At 44.8% G+C, this 15,360-nt stretch overlaps 1 protein-coding gene across 2 annotated transcripts in view; it reads left to right on the top strand.

The window, feature by feature from the left end:
- PPP2R2B (protein phosphatase 2 regulatory subunit Bbeta) overlaps positions 1–15,360 on the top strand; it is a gene marked incomplete at both ends in the record, with an annotated part of 387,929 nt that overhangs the window by 325,754 nt on the left and 46,815 nt on the right. For both annotated transcript variants that reach the window (XM_080920409.1, XM_080920408.1), the window contains 2 exons: positions 1,064–1,241; positions 14,856–15,020. In XM_080920409.1, the coding sequence (XP_080776535.1) occupies positions 1,064–1,241; positions 14,856–15,020 (343 nt within the window). The remainder of the gene's footprint in view (positions 1–1,063; positions 1,242–14,855; positions 15,021–15,360) is intronic.

Genomic DNA, 15,360 nt, shown 5'->3' with positions numbered 1-15,360 from the left:
CCCTATCATCTTTACTCTCACAATAGGCTATCACCACATCTACTTCAGCCCCATTTCTCTGGCTAGGACCTGCCTTCTGCTGGCCTGGCGACTTATTTTTCATGTCTCCCCACAGTCACCCACTCTCGAGAAGCCCCTCAAAACCTCCTAGGCTCTATGCCTCCTCCTTTGAGCACTCACTGCATTGTTGTGTGAGATAATTCACCCCTAGCCTCACCACTAGCCAGAGCAGCCATATGATGATGAGGCAGGGGTCCTGAGCTCACCAGGTGAGCCCTTGGGACTTTGTACAATGCTCAGTTGGTGTTGCTTAAAGAGTGGGTGGAGCTAAATGACATGTTCCTAAGCTTCTTCCACAATTTCCTTCCTAAAATTGACTTCCTGGTTAAGGAAGGAAGAAAGGAAAGGGGAAAGGAAGGAAGGAAGGAAGGAAGGAAGGAAGGAAGGAAGGAAGGAAGGAAGGAAAGGGAATACACATGAACAACACTAAACAGACTCAAGGTTGCATTGTGAAAATTTGTGCATGTATATGCACACCTATTTGTGTGTTTGTAGGAATAAGAAAGGAGAGATCATAAATTTGAGAGGGAGTAGAGAGAGGTGAAGGAGCAGAAATGATATAAACAAAGGACTTGTGTATAAAATTGTCAAAAAATAATTAAATGTAAAAACTGTGAACCAGACTGGGAGGGAGAGCTTTGAAGACTATGTCCCTGCAGTAAGATCCAAGTCCCCTCAAGGGACTGGAGAAATGTTCCAAGTTTATAAAAACTGAATGTTGTCCTGGTACCAGGCGTCAATCATTGAAAGACCCAGAATGTGGTAAGAATGGCAGCTGGTTTCTGTAACTCTTGGTATTATGGCTGTGATTTACTGTATGGTGCTAAGGATACAGTAACTCTTGGTATTATGGCTGTGTTTTACTGTGTGGTGGTGAGGTTACAGTAACTCTTGGCTTCAGGGTTGTGATTTACTGTGTGGTCGTAAGGACACAGCACGAACCCATTTTGTACGAGGAAAATAAAACTGTCCATTCTGAGCACTGTGCCTCTCTCCTATGTAGGTGCCTGTCCTGAGACCCATGGACCTGATGGTAGAGGCCACCCCACGAAGAGTGTTTGCCAATGCGCACACATACCACATCAACTCCATATCTGTCAACAGCGACTATGAGACCTACATGTCTGCTGATGACCTGAGGATTAACCTGTGGAACTTTGAGATAACCAATCAGAGTTTTAGTATCCTTTCCTTGCAAGCCAATAACCCATTGGTCTGACTCATGGGTATCCAGGTAGGAGTGGGCTGGGAAGAAAGAAACAGAAGAAAGGACTGTCAAAATGAAAATGGCTGCCATCTATGAAGGAAATCTTAAATTGTGGGTAGGGCAGTATGGCTAATTCTGGAATGTAATTCAAAATCATTTATTCACGTGGTGGCATTAATTCATTATGGCATGAATTAAAATTAGAGCTGGACTGGCACGTAGCAAGCCTCAGGTGGTTGGATGCTCATGTAGTATGCATGAGTTCAGTCCTCAGCATCACATACAGATGTGCTAGGGCACACTGTGATCCTGTCTCAAAAAATAGATATAAATTTACCATTAATGAAGATCTGGTGTGTTTTCAGAATTGCTTTCTTCCTTAAGAGGTTCAGAATTAGTCTCTGTAGAGCATATGTACCAGGGGTATAGAAAGTGCTTCTTTTGTGTCGTAGTGGTGACAGTAATGGTTGCTGCCACTTACTGGGACCCAAACCCATGTGAACTTGAAGTACCATTTCTCTACTGGAGTATGATATGTAGACTCATGAAATTATACAGCTAGATCTTCAGGATGGGCACACCGCATTTCTACATAGAGGCTGCAACACCAGTAGCCTGTTACCCCTTCCCACATCACCTTGCCACGGGCCCCTAGAGGCTGTTCTTAGCATAATGACCCTAATGGGGCTGAGAATTAGAGGTACTTGTCTATAAGATACCAGGTTTGATCTCCAGCATCTCAAACAAAACAAAAACTATAAGCATTTTACTTCCATTTTACTAATACTGGAAAAAGCAAAGAAGGTTCCCGAGTGTCTGTGTAAGGCCACCTTTCTGGCCTCATTAGATTGACCTTGCATTTAACAACAAAAACTGATGTTCGCTGAATGTCTAGAGCAGCTGCTCACAATCTTTGGGCCACAACCCCCAAAAGACCATTGTAAAACACAGATCTTTACACTACATAATGGTAGTGAAATTACAGTTATAAAGTAGCAATACAAATAATTCCATGGTCGGGGTCACCACAACATGAGGAACTGTATTAAAGGGTTGCAGCATTAGGCAGGGTGAGAACCACCGCCCTAGCATCTGCCTGCCAAGTCCTTCCTAACTCCTGACTCTTAACTCCTATTTCCAACTCAGTTCATAGTCTCAACCCTCAGGCAGTAAGTTGAGAACTGGTACCGGCTCCAAACAACAGATTCTGCCCTTCAGTTGCTAGCTTCCACCCTCCTGGGCCCACACATCCATGCTCTGTGCCTTCACTGCCTCTAAATTAAAGAGATGCCATCCACGCTCTTCCCAACACTCACTGACCAGGGCCATCATGGGGCATCTTCTCCTTACTGATCCCTGCCTGATTCCTCTCCTTCCTCACTTATGCCCTGCCTGTCAGTTACCAAGTGACCTACTTGGCATTCTGGCTGTGCACCGAACAGGCCAGTAACTTTCTAGGGCACTGAAAAGTCTCCATTGTTTCCCTGGGTCTAGAAGATTTCACACCATCTGGGCCCTGACTCCCTCTGACACCTGTCTTGTTGCTCCCCCCACCACCACCCCACCCCACCCCACCCCCCACCCCCGCTTCAGCCAGCAAACCCTGTTCCTATTTCCAGCTAAGTGTTGTTTTTCCTTTTTGAACCTACAATACCCTCTGTCGGAAAATGTGTCCCCAGAGTTCTTGATCCCAGCCTCAGTTGAGTCAACTGTCTCTCCAGAGACTCCCACTAGCTTCCCGGTTTTGCTGCATTCCAGTGAATTCCGCATTCTGTACGTGAAAGTTACTGCCCGGAGCAAGTGTGACATCATCGTCACTGGTCAGAGGAGAGCTCCAGGACCCTCTTCACTACAAAACTGAACTTGACTATTTAACTTGAAAAGTGGTAAAGACAAGCTGGGGGAAGGGGCGAGTCAGCAAAGTTTTCGCTTGGTAATCATGAGGACCTGAGTTTGATCCCCAGAATCCAGGAGAAAAGTAACCTAGATTTGACGCACACTCTTGTAATACTAGCAGGCTTGTTCTCCAGCGGTCAAAGCCTATTGGTAAGTTTACAAGCTAGTGGGAGATCCTGTCTTTGAAGAGCAACAGCTGAGGTTGTCCTTCATTTTGCACATTATCACACACACGGTGGGGGGGGGGAGGAGGGAGAGACAGAGGCAGAGACAGAGAGACAGAGACAGAGGCAGGCAACTCGTACATATGCATGGAAAGGATGTTTAAACCGAAAATACAGAGCTACTTAGTTCCTACCACAAAGACATCATGCAATTCCCGAAGGCTTCTCAGGGGAGGTGTCTCTAACCTGGTTCTGGCACTGAGACACATCTGGAGACACTGAGAACTGGCCATTGCGTCTGTGACTGGCCATAGCACACTGTGTGGGCCTAGGAATGGAGGCCTCTGACTGCAGGCTTTTCCTGGCAAGGCAGCTGCTGATAGAATGAGTATAGATGGCAGACCCCTCTCCCCCCTCACATCTATTCCCCCCTCCTCTATAAGAGCCAGGGATTTGTGGGAGCTCTGCCAGCTGTCACTCTGAGCTTATGCTTCCCCAGCCTAGGTGGCATGTTTTCTGAATTTTGCCTCCAGGTTTTCAAGAGGGAAAGAAACTTTCTCAGGCATTTGGGGAGACAGATGCCTTGGGGAGAATGCAAAGGGGACATATTAATAGTGCCGTTTAGGTGATCTTCTGCAGATGTGTGACAGCCTGCCAGATGCTAGCATACAAATGAGACCATAGCGCTCACCCTTAAAGCTGCCATATGTAAAATAATCACTGTCATCATGTGGGTAACAATAACTGATACCTATAGAATGCCTTTCAGCCAAACTGCCCCGGGCAGGAAAGCTATGCAAACTAGAGCCCTTTTGCCTCTCAGCACTGAAGTGTAGCCACTTCTAGAGAAGGTAGCAGCCCTTTCCACAACAGCCTCAAAAAAGTATCAGAAACAACCCTTCTCTTAAATGCCACCTATTTAGTACATTCTTCTGTTAAGCCTTTTATCTACCAAAGAGACTGGAGCATGGTTGGGCACACCTGCAAAGCATGCTGGGAGAGCCACTGAAGTAACAAGCAAGATCCTTCCAAGCAATGTCTGGACTGTCTTCATAATCGTGTGTTGGTTATACCAAGTGGAAGCAAACACAAATCCCGTGAGTTCACAGACACTAATATTCCCACTTAAATTGCAAAGCACACATTAAGAATTAACTCAATGAGACAAGTAGAAAGGAAGCCTGGTTGGGCAAAAGCAAGGACAACACTGACATCATAGCAGACAGCTTGGGATTTGGAGTCTAACAAGGATAGGAGTTGCACCCAGGATCATGACTTTCTGACTATGAGCATCTTCACAACATGCTTTTTATCCACCCAGACCCCCATTTTCCACTTCATCCTTCATAAGGAAGAACTCAGTCACAGGCTTGTGAGATAGTCTGACATTCTCTCTCTCTCTCTCTCTCTCTCTCTCTGTGTGTGTGTGTGTGTGTGTGTGTGTGTGTGTATGTGTGTGTGTGTGTCTCACACACACACACACAGATTAGAGAAATATCTCACTAAGTAAATGTTCGGTATAACAATGGCTGATAAAATCACACTTGTCAAAGGTATAAGAAAACTGGGAAGTTGATCAGGGGTTTCTGCTTTATTGAATTCATTGCCTGGATCACACTTTCCATTCTAGACTCCTCCTTTGGCTCTAGAGTTGGATGATATTATACAATGTTGCTTATTATATTCTAATCAGCATATATACACAAGAGTCCCTGAGGTTCAGTTTCTCACATTTAGCACCGGGTAACAGCATACCAACCCTCAACCTTCGGGTACCTGACCACCTGTCCTTTATCCAAAGCCAGCCAGATCATCCTGTATAACAGGCCCTATCTTAAAGAAAACAGAACTATCTTAATGCATCAGGACCGTAGTAGCGCATTTTTAGGTTAATAATTTTTATATAAATCGCAGTCACTGGGGCCAAGTGCACTGCACTAAGTCTGATTATGACAGAAAGAGAAGGAAACAAAATTGCATTTTCAGAATGGTGTACTACAAATACTAACCCCAGTGAGTGTTTCTCTGGGAACCAAGACAAGCTCTTTAAGGAAAAAACATCTAGTTCTTTGAATGTATTTTTAAAGACGTGTTTTGGACCAGGGAATATGGAAATTTTTTTTTGCTGAGGAACTGATTATTGAATTGAGATATCCAGAGGAAGACTAACTTTTTGCTGACTTTGGCAAAGAGGTGTGAAGATACTGGCCTAGTGCACACAAAGGAAGCCGGAGAGGGAGGAATTCTGAGCAGGCTGCCGTCCTGGAGCAAGGCTGGAAGCTTAGGTGAGGCTGCTTCTTGTATAAATTCTGTCTCTGGGTGTCTCCAAGTCTGGATGCCTCTAAAACAAACAAAAACCTGGATATTTTGACCTTGCTCCTAGGACCTTGTAAGGTGGCTTCCTTTGTCACTCTGCCCCACCCAGGGTGCACCTAGTCTCAGATCTTTGATTTTCTAGCCTCTAGTACAGCCCTTGGTAGCACCACAGATTAGTTACCTCCCTTTATGCTAATGGGTCCGAATCAGACAAGTCCAAGGGGGAAGACATGGCTGCCTGATACACACTTTTCCTTGCTTCTTAAGATGTCTTTCATCCCACCATGGGAGCAAAGGCACAAATCAATTTTAGGCTGGCATCTCATATAAAATAATATCACACCTTTTCTTTTTCTAGTGCTGGGATCAAGCCTAATACATTCTAGGTAAATGTTTTACTATTGAGTTATATCACTGCCCTGAAGAGCATCCCTCCAATGACAAGCCAGCACATAGCCTGCATGTGCTGAGACATCACCCAAAACAACATTGAAAGCATCCATAAAAGGTTTTCCTTCCATGGGTTTTCTGCTCTTGAAAATGAAAAGAAGCTTAGAAGAGATCCCCAAATCACAAGAATGAGTCGAGCAAAAGCCATAAGCAACCCTGAGCACTTGCTATGTAGACTGAGATGACATCAGGAGCAGACCTCCATCCCTATGCCGTATGTAGACTGAGATGACATCAGGAGCAGACCTCCATCCCTATGCCGTATGTAGACTGAGATGATATCAGGAGCAGACCTCCATCCCTATGCCGTGGCTCTGTAAGTAGTGAGTAGGACAGTCAGGGTTCGATTGGGAAAGTGGAATTGACGTAAATGCAGAGAAAAAGATTTGAGCTGGGAAGGAGAGATTAGGACCCTAGTGATGGACCATGCCAGTGAATCGGCCTTGTAAGTACATGGCTGGCCAGGCAAGTACAACCTTCAAGACATGGATTCATGGGTGGAAAACGGCAAGCAGGTAAAACCCCACAGACATGAGTTGAAGGTTATTACAGACCGCAGTCAGGAAGGAAGGCGGAGGAGCAATCAAGAGAAATTTTAGATCTGCCACCTCTCGGGGAATGTCTGGTCTTTCTCTTAACAGGTCTTCTGTAGGTCAAGCTGGCCTTGCTCTATAGCCAAGGATGGACTTGAGCTTCTGATCCTTCTACCTTTACCTCCCTGTACGCCACTCCTAGGTCATGAAGGGCTAGGCATTCTACCAAATGAGCCTTATCCCCAGGTGAGGCCTGGGCTATTAAATATCCTTCACGTAGGCCATTCACGGTGGTGAACACGTTTGATCTGGAAAGCAGAGGCAAGAGAATGTCTGAATTTGAAGCCAGTTTTGTCTGCAAAGTGAGTTTCAAGATAGCCAGTTTGAAGACTACATAGAAAACCCTGTCTCGAGAATAAATAAATAAATAAATAAATAAATAAATAAATAAATAAAATGCTCTCCAGATAGAACCACCTTTTTTATTAAGGTAGATTCGGCTGATTAGGAGGTCTTTAATTGTATCTGTAAAATCCCTCCATGGCTACACGGAGGAGGGTAAGTGGGTGAGCAACTGAATCTGTATGTACCACTTTATTCTCTTTTGTCCTGAAACTTTCTGAAGATAATATTCCTTATAGCTGGGCCTAATCTGAAACAAGAGAAAGGGAATCCCAAGGTCAGCTTAACAACTGTAGCATGGCACCAAGTCATCAGAGCAAATGGAAACAGAAAGGGACAAACATGTAGCTTTGATGAAAGACAAATGTAATGATTGGAGAACCTGAATTAAGCACCAAATATGTTACAGATAAATACAATCTCTTGTAGTTTCTCCATCTTTTCTTTCTATTCTACTCTGTTCCATTCTATTGAGACAAGGTCCCACTGTATAGCCTAAGCTGTCCTGGAACTCAGTGTCTAAGTGCTTTGGCCTCCTGGGAGCCATGATTATGGATATATGCTACCACACCTAGATACTCTTCCTTTCTTTATACATGAATTTCTATGTTCAAGATCATCTGAAATTTTATAACTGCTTATACTTGAGGATTAAAATTTTAACAGCCTCTCTTCAAATTATAGTAAATCTATATGCAACCACGCCAACACAATCAAACACATAATATCCTACGTGTGTCCTTCAGGACGCATAGACAGTAAGGCTTAGTACACGAATGGACTCTTGGATCCGAAATTTTCTATAAGCCAATCTGGGCCCTTCTGACTTGTGCATAGGAAGAATTTGTGGTTATGGGCCTCTCGAGAGCTCCCCGGTCATAAGGAATGTTGCAGCCGGTCTTGTGACGCATGCTGTAGATTTAATATGACATCAATGCACCTCTGTCAGCCCCTCAGCCTGAGCCTAGCACTTGGCAAATACTCCATGGATATTTGCATATTGGCTTTAAAGCTGCTAAGATGTGCATACTCCCTGAAGCATGCTTCAAAGACCATCAATGTCTTACCAGTGTTTTTTTAGGCTAATAGAAAAGAGTACTTTGTGATCACTGCTTAATATCCAAGGATCAAAGTTGAACCTTAAAAAAAATAAAGAAAGATCTCATGGCAGTGTGTGTCCCCGAAAGGAAATCCAACTGTAATAAGTCATAGTTCGAGGCCAACATGCAACTATTTCTCCACTTCAGAGCTGACAGAGTTTTCTACAGCAGCAGTTCTCAACCTGTGGGTCACAACCCCCACAGTGGCCATATATCAGATATTCACATTGTGACTCATAATAGTAGCAAAACTACTGTTATGAAATAGTGGGAAAATAACTGTGTGGTTAGGGGTCACCACAGCATGAGGAACTAACTGTATTAAAGGGTCTCAGTATTAGGAAAACCTCTGCTATGAATCTATAGCATGTAGATTACTTCTGCCGCTTTGGAACTCACGTAACTTCATCCAGTAAAGATAGCATGGCCTATGTTTGTAATGGCCCTGCACAGATCCTGCTCAACTCTCTTATCCCTCCTGGCTTAGCTAGAACTTGGGGAAAATAATTGTCGGTATCAGAAGAGTCAGCACAATGAATCAGAGTGGTGTGGACAGCCACTTTGACCCCAAGACACTGCGTGGAAATGGTTTCCTTGGATACATGAACTTGCTCCAGAAGATAGGATTTTTGTCTAATATGAAAATGATTTAAGCAATTTTTCTCCATTATCTTTTCTGAAACTTAAAATCCTTAGAGGCTGTTAATGGGATTCTATTCATTTAAAGGCAAATGCATTGAACCCTGGAGAGATAAAGTGACTTTCTCAAGTTCTCTCGGCTAAATAAGAATGGGATGGAAACCATACCCAGCTCTCCCAGCCACATTTGTTACAGTTACAGTGTCTATCTCAGTGTTGTCTTGGACTCTCCCCCACTGAGCAAAGAGGCCTGTCTCTGCTCTCAGGGATGTTCTAAACAAGAAGCTCCTGTTGTTTAAATGCTGGCTGTCCTCTTGGTTTAATAGGACATTTTCACTGTAGAGATCTTGGATGATGAAAATAAACAACCAATAACTTCGTGCCTCTGATTTTGCCCCTCTGTTGTGAGAAGGCCTGATAATTCAGCCATAGTGGTTGGAAAAAAAGAAGAGAGTGGGGGGGGGGTGAGAAATTCAAAATCCTTATTTATAAGGGGCTTTTCTTCTATTTATTCTGGGGTATTCCACCTCTCACACCCTACCACACACACACACACACACACACACACACACACACACACACACAGAGAGACACACAGAAGAGAGAGAGAGAGAGAGAAAGAGAGAGAGAGAGAGAGAGAGAGAGAGACCCTCTCTTCTGCTTTTCAGTGACCACTGCCTAATATAACTGATCTACCTTATCTGTCCAACACAGTTCCCCTAATATAGACCCTGTAGATTAAGATTTCTCTGCTTTGGCATATCCACCGTACCAGAAAGACCAATAGCTAACTGTTCCTTCTCCAGGAGCATCATGGCACAAGCAGATCAGTGGACTCCAGTTATTCGAAGTTGACATATACACTACCTTTGGGAATCTGTTCTCTCTGCAAGATGTGGCTGCATTTCTGTCTGTCTCCCTTGTTCTCATTCATCATATTTTCCTGAATCCCCAGGCTGTAGAATCTATTTTGTGACTAATTTTTCTCACCTGAAATAATATACGATAAACATAAAATCTGTCTTAAATATCATTATACTCTAAAATACTGCCTCATCCAGTGAAGATGTGGAGATGGTGTGCATAGCTGAAAGAAAACCCTTTCACAGATGCGCCCTCCCAGAACCATCACACGCAGCTCCACGGCTCACCTGCCTTTAAGCTCATCGCTTTGAGGTATAGGCTTCAATGGTACTACGTCCCCAGAATTAGAATTTTGCACAGAGTGCGTATTTTTTCCATACTCCCTTCACTGCAAAAAGAATTGAATGACATGATATTTTGAAAGTTCACTTTACCCAATGTTTCCATATATTTATTTAGGTGGCTGTCAATCTTTTATAATCTTGCCCCTGGCTGGAAGCAGGGGAGTGATAGTCATAGAAAGCTTGGGTCTTCCAAACTTAGATGGTGTAAATGACTTTGAAAGGCCTCCCACTCCCTTCGCCACCCCGCCCTGGTCTTCTCCACCCCTCATCCTACTACTGATGTAATTTATGGTATGGGCTACTTATTTGTTTGAAGCAAATCCCTGAAGGGGTGACCTCCCAGTGTCTTCAATTATTATTTTCAAGGATGCCTTAGGCAACAGCCTGGCACAGCAGTGCCCTCACCTTCCTGCCTTTGCCTTGCAAGGATGAAGCTCAGCTGCTGGGCTGGCTGTGCCCCTTCTCATCCTCAGAGCTCTCTCTAGAGTCCCCCTGGTGAGCCAGATTAACCCCTTTTGTTAGCAGAGGTAATTTGCCTGGGTTTAGCATTAATAAGCAATTGGGGTCAAAAAGAACAGATCTGTCAGGCCCCAGGGTTAATTTAATGGCAATCTGTTTGCTGTCTGGATTGTATATTAGTCATAAGCCCGGTGATGTCTTTTGCTGTTTATTTCTTTGAAACAACAGGGAAATGATTTAGATGGGGTGCTCAAAAGGATCAGATGGAGAGGAGAAATTGTCAAAAGACATCATTCTGTTTTCCAGTAATGCAGGGCACCTGTGTTGCTTAGCCCCTTTCCCCCTCCATCCCAATATGCAAGGGGAAGTGTGTGCTGAAGCCACACGCCTCCCTTTGGAACCTAAGAGAATAATGGCTCAGAATGGATTTCTGGGCATTATTGTGCATTCTTTCCTGTCTTCCTCGGAAGGCATCAAATTTTGGCCAACTAGACTCTCACATGTGCTTCTAGAATTCATCAAAGTCTTCCCTAAAGAAATAAGATAAGAATGCCCTTGTCAAGTTTTTGTCCCAACTTCTAGTTCAAGAAAAATATATCATAGGACATAGAAAATCTGGTTCTAGAAAAATACCATCACGGCCTTATAGTTTTCAGGGGCATGATGGGAAGAAGATGGAGCCCTCTACGGTAAGCCAGTCATCGTTCACTAGAGACAGGCAAAACCACTCAGGGAAACTGGCCTGATGAGGCCTCTTTTGTAAAATGCAGGTGACTGCATGTGAGAGAACCTTGCCCAAGCTTGGATGCCAATCCCAGCTCTGCCTTATGCAGTCACAGGACCCTAAGGAGTTTATCTCAGAGGTCGGCAAGCTGTCTCAGCAAGTAAAATCTCTTGCCACCAATACTGACAACCTGAGTTCAATCCCCAGGTCCCACACAGTAGGAAGAGAAAACCAACACCACCGGCATGTCCTGTGTGCACTTTGGCACATTCAGAATAAATAAATGATGTAAAGCCACAGTCACACCGATGGTCCTGGTTGAACTCGTTGGGCCTGAAAGGGTAAGCAGTGAAAAAAAGCACATGAATATAGAAAATAAACTTATAGAATTGATGAGGGGTTGATGGGAGAAGGGAGTCAAAGGACGGTGAGGTCAAGAATAATCAGAATGTAATTGATGAAAATGGCAAAGAAGAAAATTTAAGACTCAGAAGCTTTTCCTGGTTAGAAATGAGGGAAAAAAAACATTTCACTCTATTTCCCAGATGTAAATAGGACTATTAATGGCACTGCCTCCATCTGTCTGAAATGAAGGACAGATGAGCCTGGAAGATGTGAAGTTCAGACCGTCTCGACACTTGGTAGACACCAGCTATTTGTGGCCATGCTAAAACGGGATAGAATCATGGCTTCTTCCCTTGGCCTAACCTGAGTCAAACTGGAGCTCTGGGATCAGAGGGAGACTCAGATCTTGGAGAAGAATCAAATAGCTTCAGATGAAAGTGGGTGGGAGGCAGGATGGATCTAGAGACAGTGGGCGGGGCAGATCCACCGGGAGCTGCTCCAGGAAGGTGTTTTTGGTTGTGGGAGGATGCTCCTGGAGGCACAGATACACTTAGGCTCTTTGTTTGCACATCTTCTGACTTTGGGACTTTATTTTTAGGTAGAAATAAAAAACTGTGTCTGTATCACCTCCTCTCCCACACGACAAAGATCCCTTCCAGCTCAGCTTGTTTGCTGAGCTATACTGGTAGAGGCAGAGAAAGCTGACACCAGATTTTCTCTTCTTATTTTGGGAAGAGGAAAACATGCTTGCTGGCCCGGTAGGGTATGGAGCTACTTTCTGATGGAATTTGACAGCAGCCAATAGGAACCTCTGCTTGCCCTACCCAGTGCCATACCCACCAAGCCTAAGGCACAGGTCAGCCTCCAGAAAGCACATCAGGGCTGCAGTCTTTGGCACTGTGTTTGTGCTCCGGGTGTATACCCCAAATGCAGATGCTGAGTTGAGAGGTATTTTTGCATGAATCCAAGAGTGCACATGCCCCATGCAACCAAGTAAATCTTTGCATCTGGTTTTTGTAGATGAAAGTGTGCCAAGAGGCAACATTAGCAGAGGCTCAAACTAGTTTTAGAAAGAACACAATGGGGTGCCTAAGAGATAATCAAATAGGAAGAGGCATAGGCTGGTGCAAAGTCATTGTAGCAAATCATGTGGCAACAGACCTAGCAGGAGTCTAGACAGCACTTGCTAGTATATGTCCATATCTGTTAGTGCGTGACTACCTACTTGGTGCTAATAGGGCTCAAAGTATGAGCACATCTGTCCCCATCCACCTGATTCCTGGTCCATACATTTTGGTTTTAGTCACTGTGTGTTGGTTTTCACGTAGACAATTAAACCCATCGTGTTGGGGATGCTATCGTACTGCTTGGGTGATGGGAAAAGTGATGCACACGGGGGCAAACGTCGCAAAGGTGGCAGATGTGGAGTCAGGGCCATGCAGGTCCCCTTGCTCAGCTGTGCTGTACCCATCATTTACATGACAAAGTGCAGCTGGTCCCCAGACTGAACTGCAGCTCCAGGCAGGAGCCTCTCAAACGTTTGGTAGGGTGTACTGAGGCGTTTAGAAGCCAATTCCTTCACTTCTGATCACTAGCCTTTAGAGAGAGTTTGTTTTTATTTCCACCGAATTTAATTTTATAAACAAAAGTCTAGATTTTTCATTCTGATATATAAGAAAATACATATGTGCATATGAACACATGCACATACACATATAATATGTATATCACATACACACACACACACAATTTTTTATGGCAAAAGAACATGTTCGGACGGTGGAAACCTGGAGGCTAAAACTGTGTATATTCAACATGATTTTAAATTTTCTTACATCACATAGGTGGTTTCTTTCCAATACTTAAGCTCCCACACAAACTCTCAGCCTTAGTAAATCACAGCTTATGGGGACTAGACAGCCTGAATATCCTAAAGAAGGGAAACTGGGCTTTGTGAGACCGCCTAGGCTTTGCACCTGAAGTGATCAGTATTGCCACTCACTAGCTGTGTTTGATGAAATGTGTGTGGTATGTGTGTGTGTGTCTATGTGTGTGGTGTGTGTGGTGTGGTATGTATGTGTGTAATGTGTGTATATGTAGTATGTGGTATGAATGTGTGTATGTGTGTTGTGTGTGTGTGCGGTGTGTGTGTGTGGTGTGTGTGTGTGTGTGTGTATGGTCTGTGTATGTAGTGTGTGGTGTGTGTGCAGTGTGTGTGGTGTGTGCAGTGTGTGTATGTGTGTGTGTGTGTGTGTGCAGTGTGTATGTGTGGTGCGTGTGGTGTGTGCAGTGTGTATGTGTGGTGTGTGTGTGGTGTGTGCAGTGTGTATGTGTAGTGTGTGTGGTGTGTGCAGTGTGTATGTGTGGTGTGTGTGTGGTGTGTGTGGTGTGTGCAGTGTGTATGTGTGGTGTGTGTGCAGTGTGTGTGTGTGTGTGTGTGTGTGTGTGTGTGTGTGGTATGTGCAGTGTGTATGTGTTTGTATGTAGGTGAATGTGTTCCTCAGCACATATGTAGAAATCAAAAGACAGTTTGTAGAAGTTGGTTGTCTTCTACGACGTAGGTACCTGAAATGAACCTGAGGTCAGAGCACCTTGACCTACTGAGTATCTCCCCAGTCCATTAGCCATGTCTCTTGGGAAACTTCTTGACTGTTCACTGAGCTTCCACTCCCACCCCTGAAAATGGCTGTAAAGGGTGTTAGTCACAGTGATGGTCTAAGGATTAAAGGAGAAGTTCAGAATATGCAACTGAGAAGCCTTCAATAAACAAACCCTCATTGAGCAGCTGCTGCTGCTGTTATACAGATAGTTCATGGCAAAGGATGTGCAGCCTGCTACAGATGAAATTTATCAGCTCAGGAATCCCAGTAAGAATTCAAATTGAGTAGTCTGGCTAGAGTGGGCCTAGCTGCCCATAGAGTGCCACAGACTCTTCAGTGATCTCATGGGCAAGATTCCGTTTGTCTTCTACATGCCACAGAAGATGAAACTGAGCTGAGGAGCCAGGAAACGAAACGTAAGTTCATTGAGACACAGCTTCATAGTTTAGCCCAGACTGTTCTTGAACTTATAGCAATCCTCCTGCCTCAGCTTCCTGAGTTGAGTAGTTAGACTCATGAACCACCACACCCATCTTAAACCTATGTTCTAATTCTGACTACTGAGCAATCCCTTTTCTTAAAGCCCCTGAGCCCCAGCTGCCAGAAATCACTACTGCCTGCCCTTCTGCCAACAGCCTGCCAGGGAGATCCTCTGTGTGTAGCAAAAGCTCACAGAATGTTCATAGCAGGAGCTGCTGATGCCCCAAGTTCTGCCCCCATCTCCTGGTCCTTCCTTGACTCGTCTGTGCCAGATATTGTAGACATCAAGCCAGCCAACATGGAGGAGCTGACAGAGGTGATCACAGCCGCTGAGTTCCACCCCCACCACTGCAACACCTTTGTATACAGCAGCAGCAAGGGGACAATCCGGCTGTGTGACATGCGGGCGTCAGCGCTGTGTGACAGACACACCAAGTGTGAGTATCGCCACGACGGCCATGGGGGTGAGGTGTCCTGGCCTCTGACATTCGGGAGGAGGGGTGTCCTGGAAGGGGTCCATCTCATTTAACACTTGGGAGTAAAGAAATCACAAGTGTTAAGCCAATTTGGGAGTCATCGCCGGGTCGATCGTTCTGAGAAGGGGAAGCCCCCTGTTTGAGTGTGAAGCACGCGGGTGCAGAGGAAACCTTGCCAGCAATGGCTGGCTGAACACTGTGAGCTGATCTGAGTTCTGGGTGGAGATCATTCACTGCTGTGAGGAGGATGACCCCAAGGGGTAGCCACAGAAACAATGAAGAGAGTGATATGGTTAAGAAG

Source organism: Micromys minutus (assembly GCF_963924665.1).
Source record: "Micromys minutus genome assembly, chromosome: 8".
Lineage (NCBI taxonomy): Eukaryota > Metazoa > Chordata > Mammalia > Rodentia > Muridae > Micromys > Micromys minutus.
Note: the sequence above shows the minus strand (reverse complement) of the source record. Positions and strands in the feature narration are given on the sequence as shown.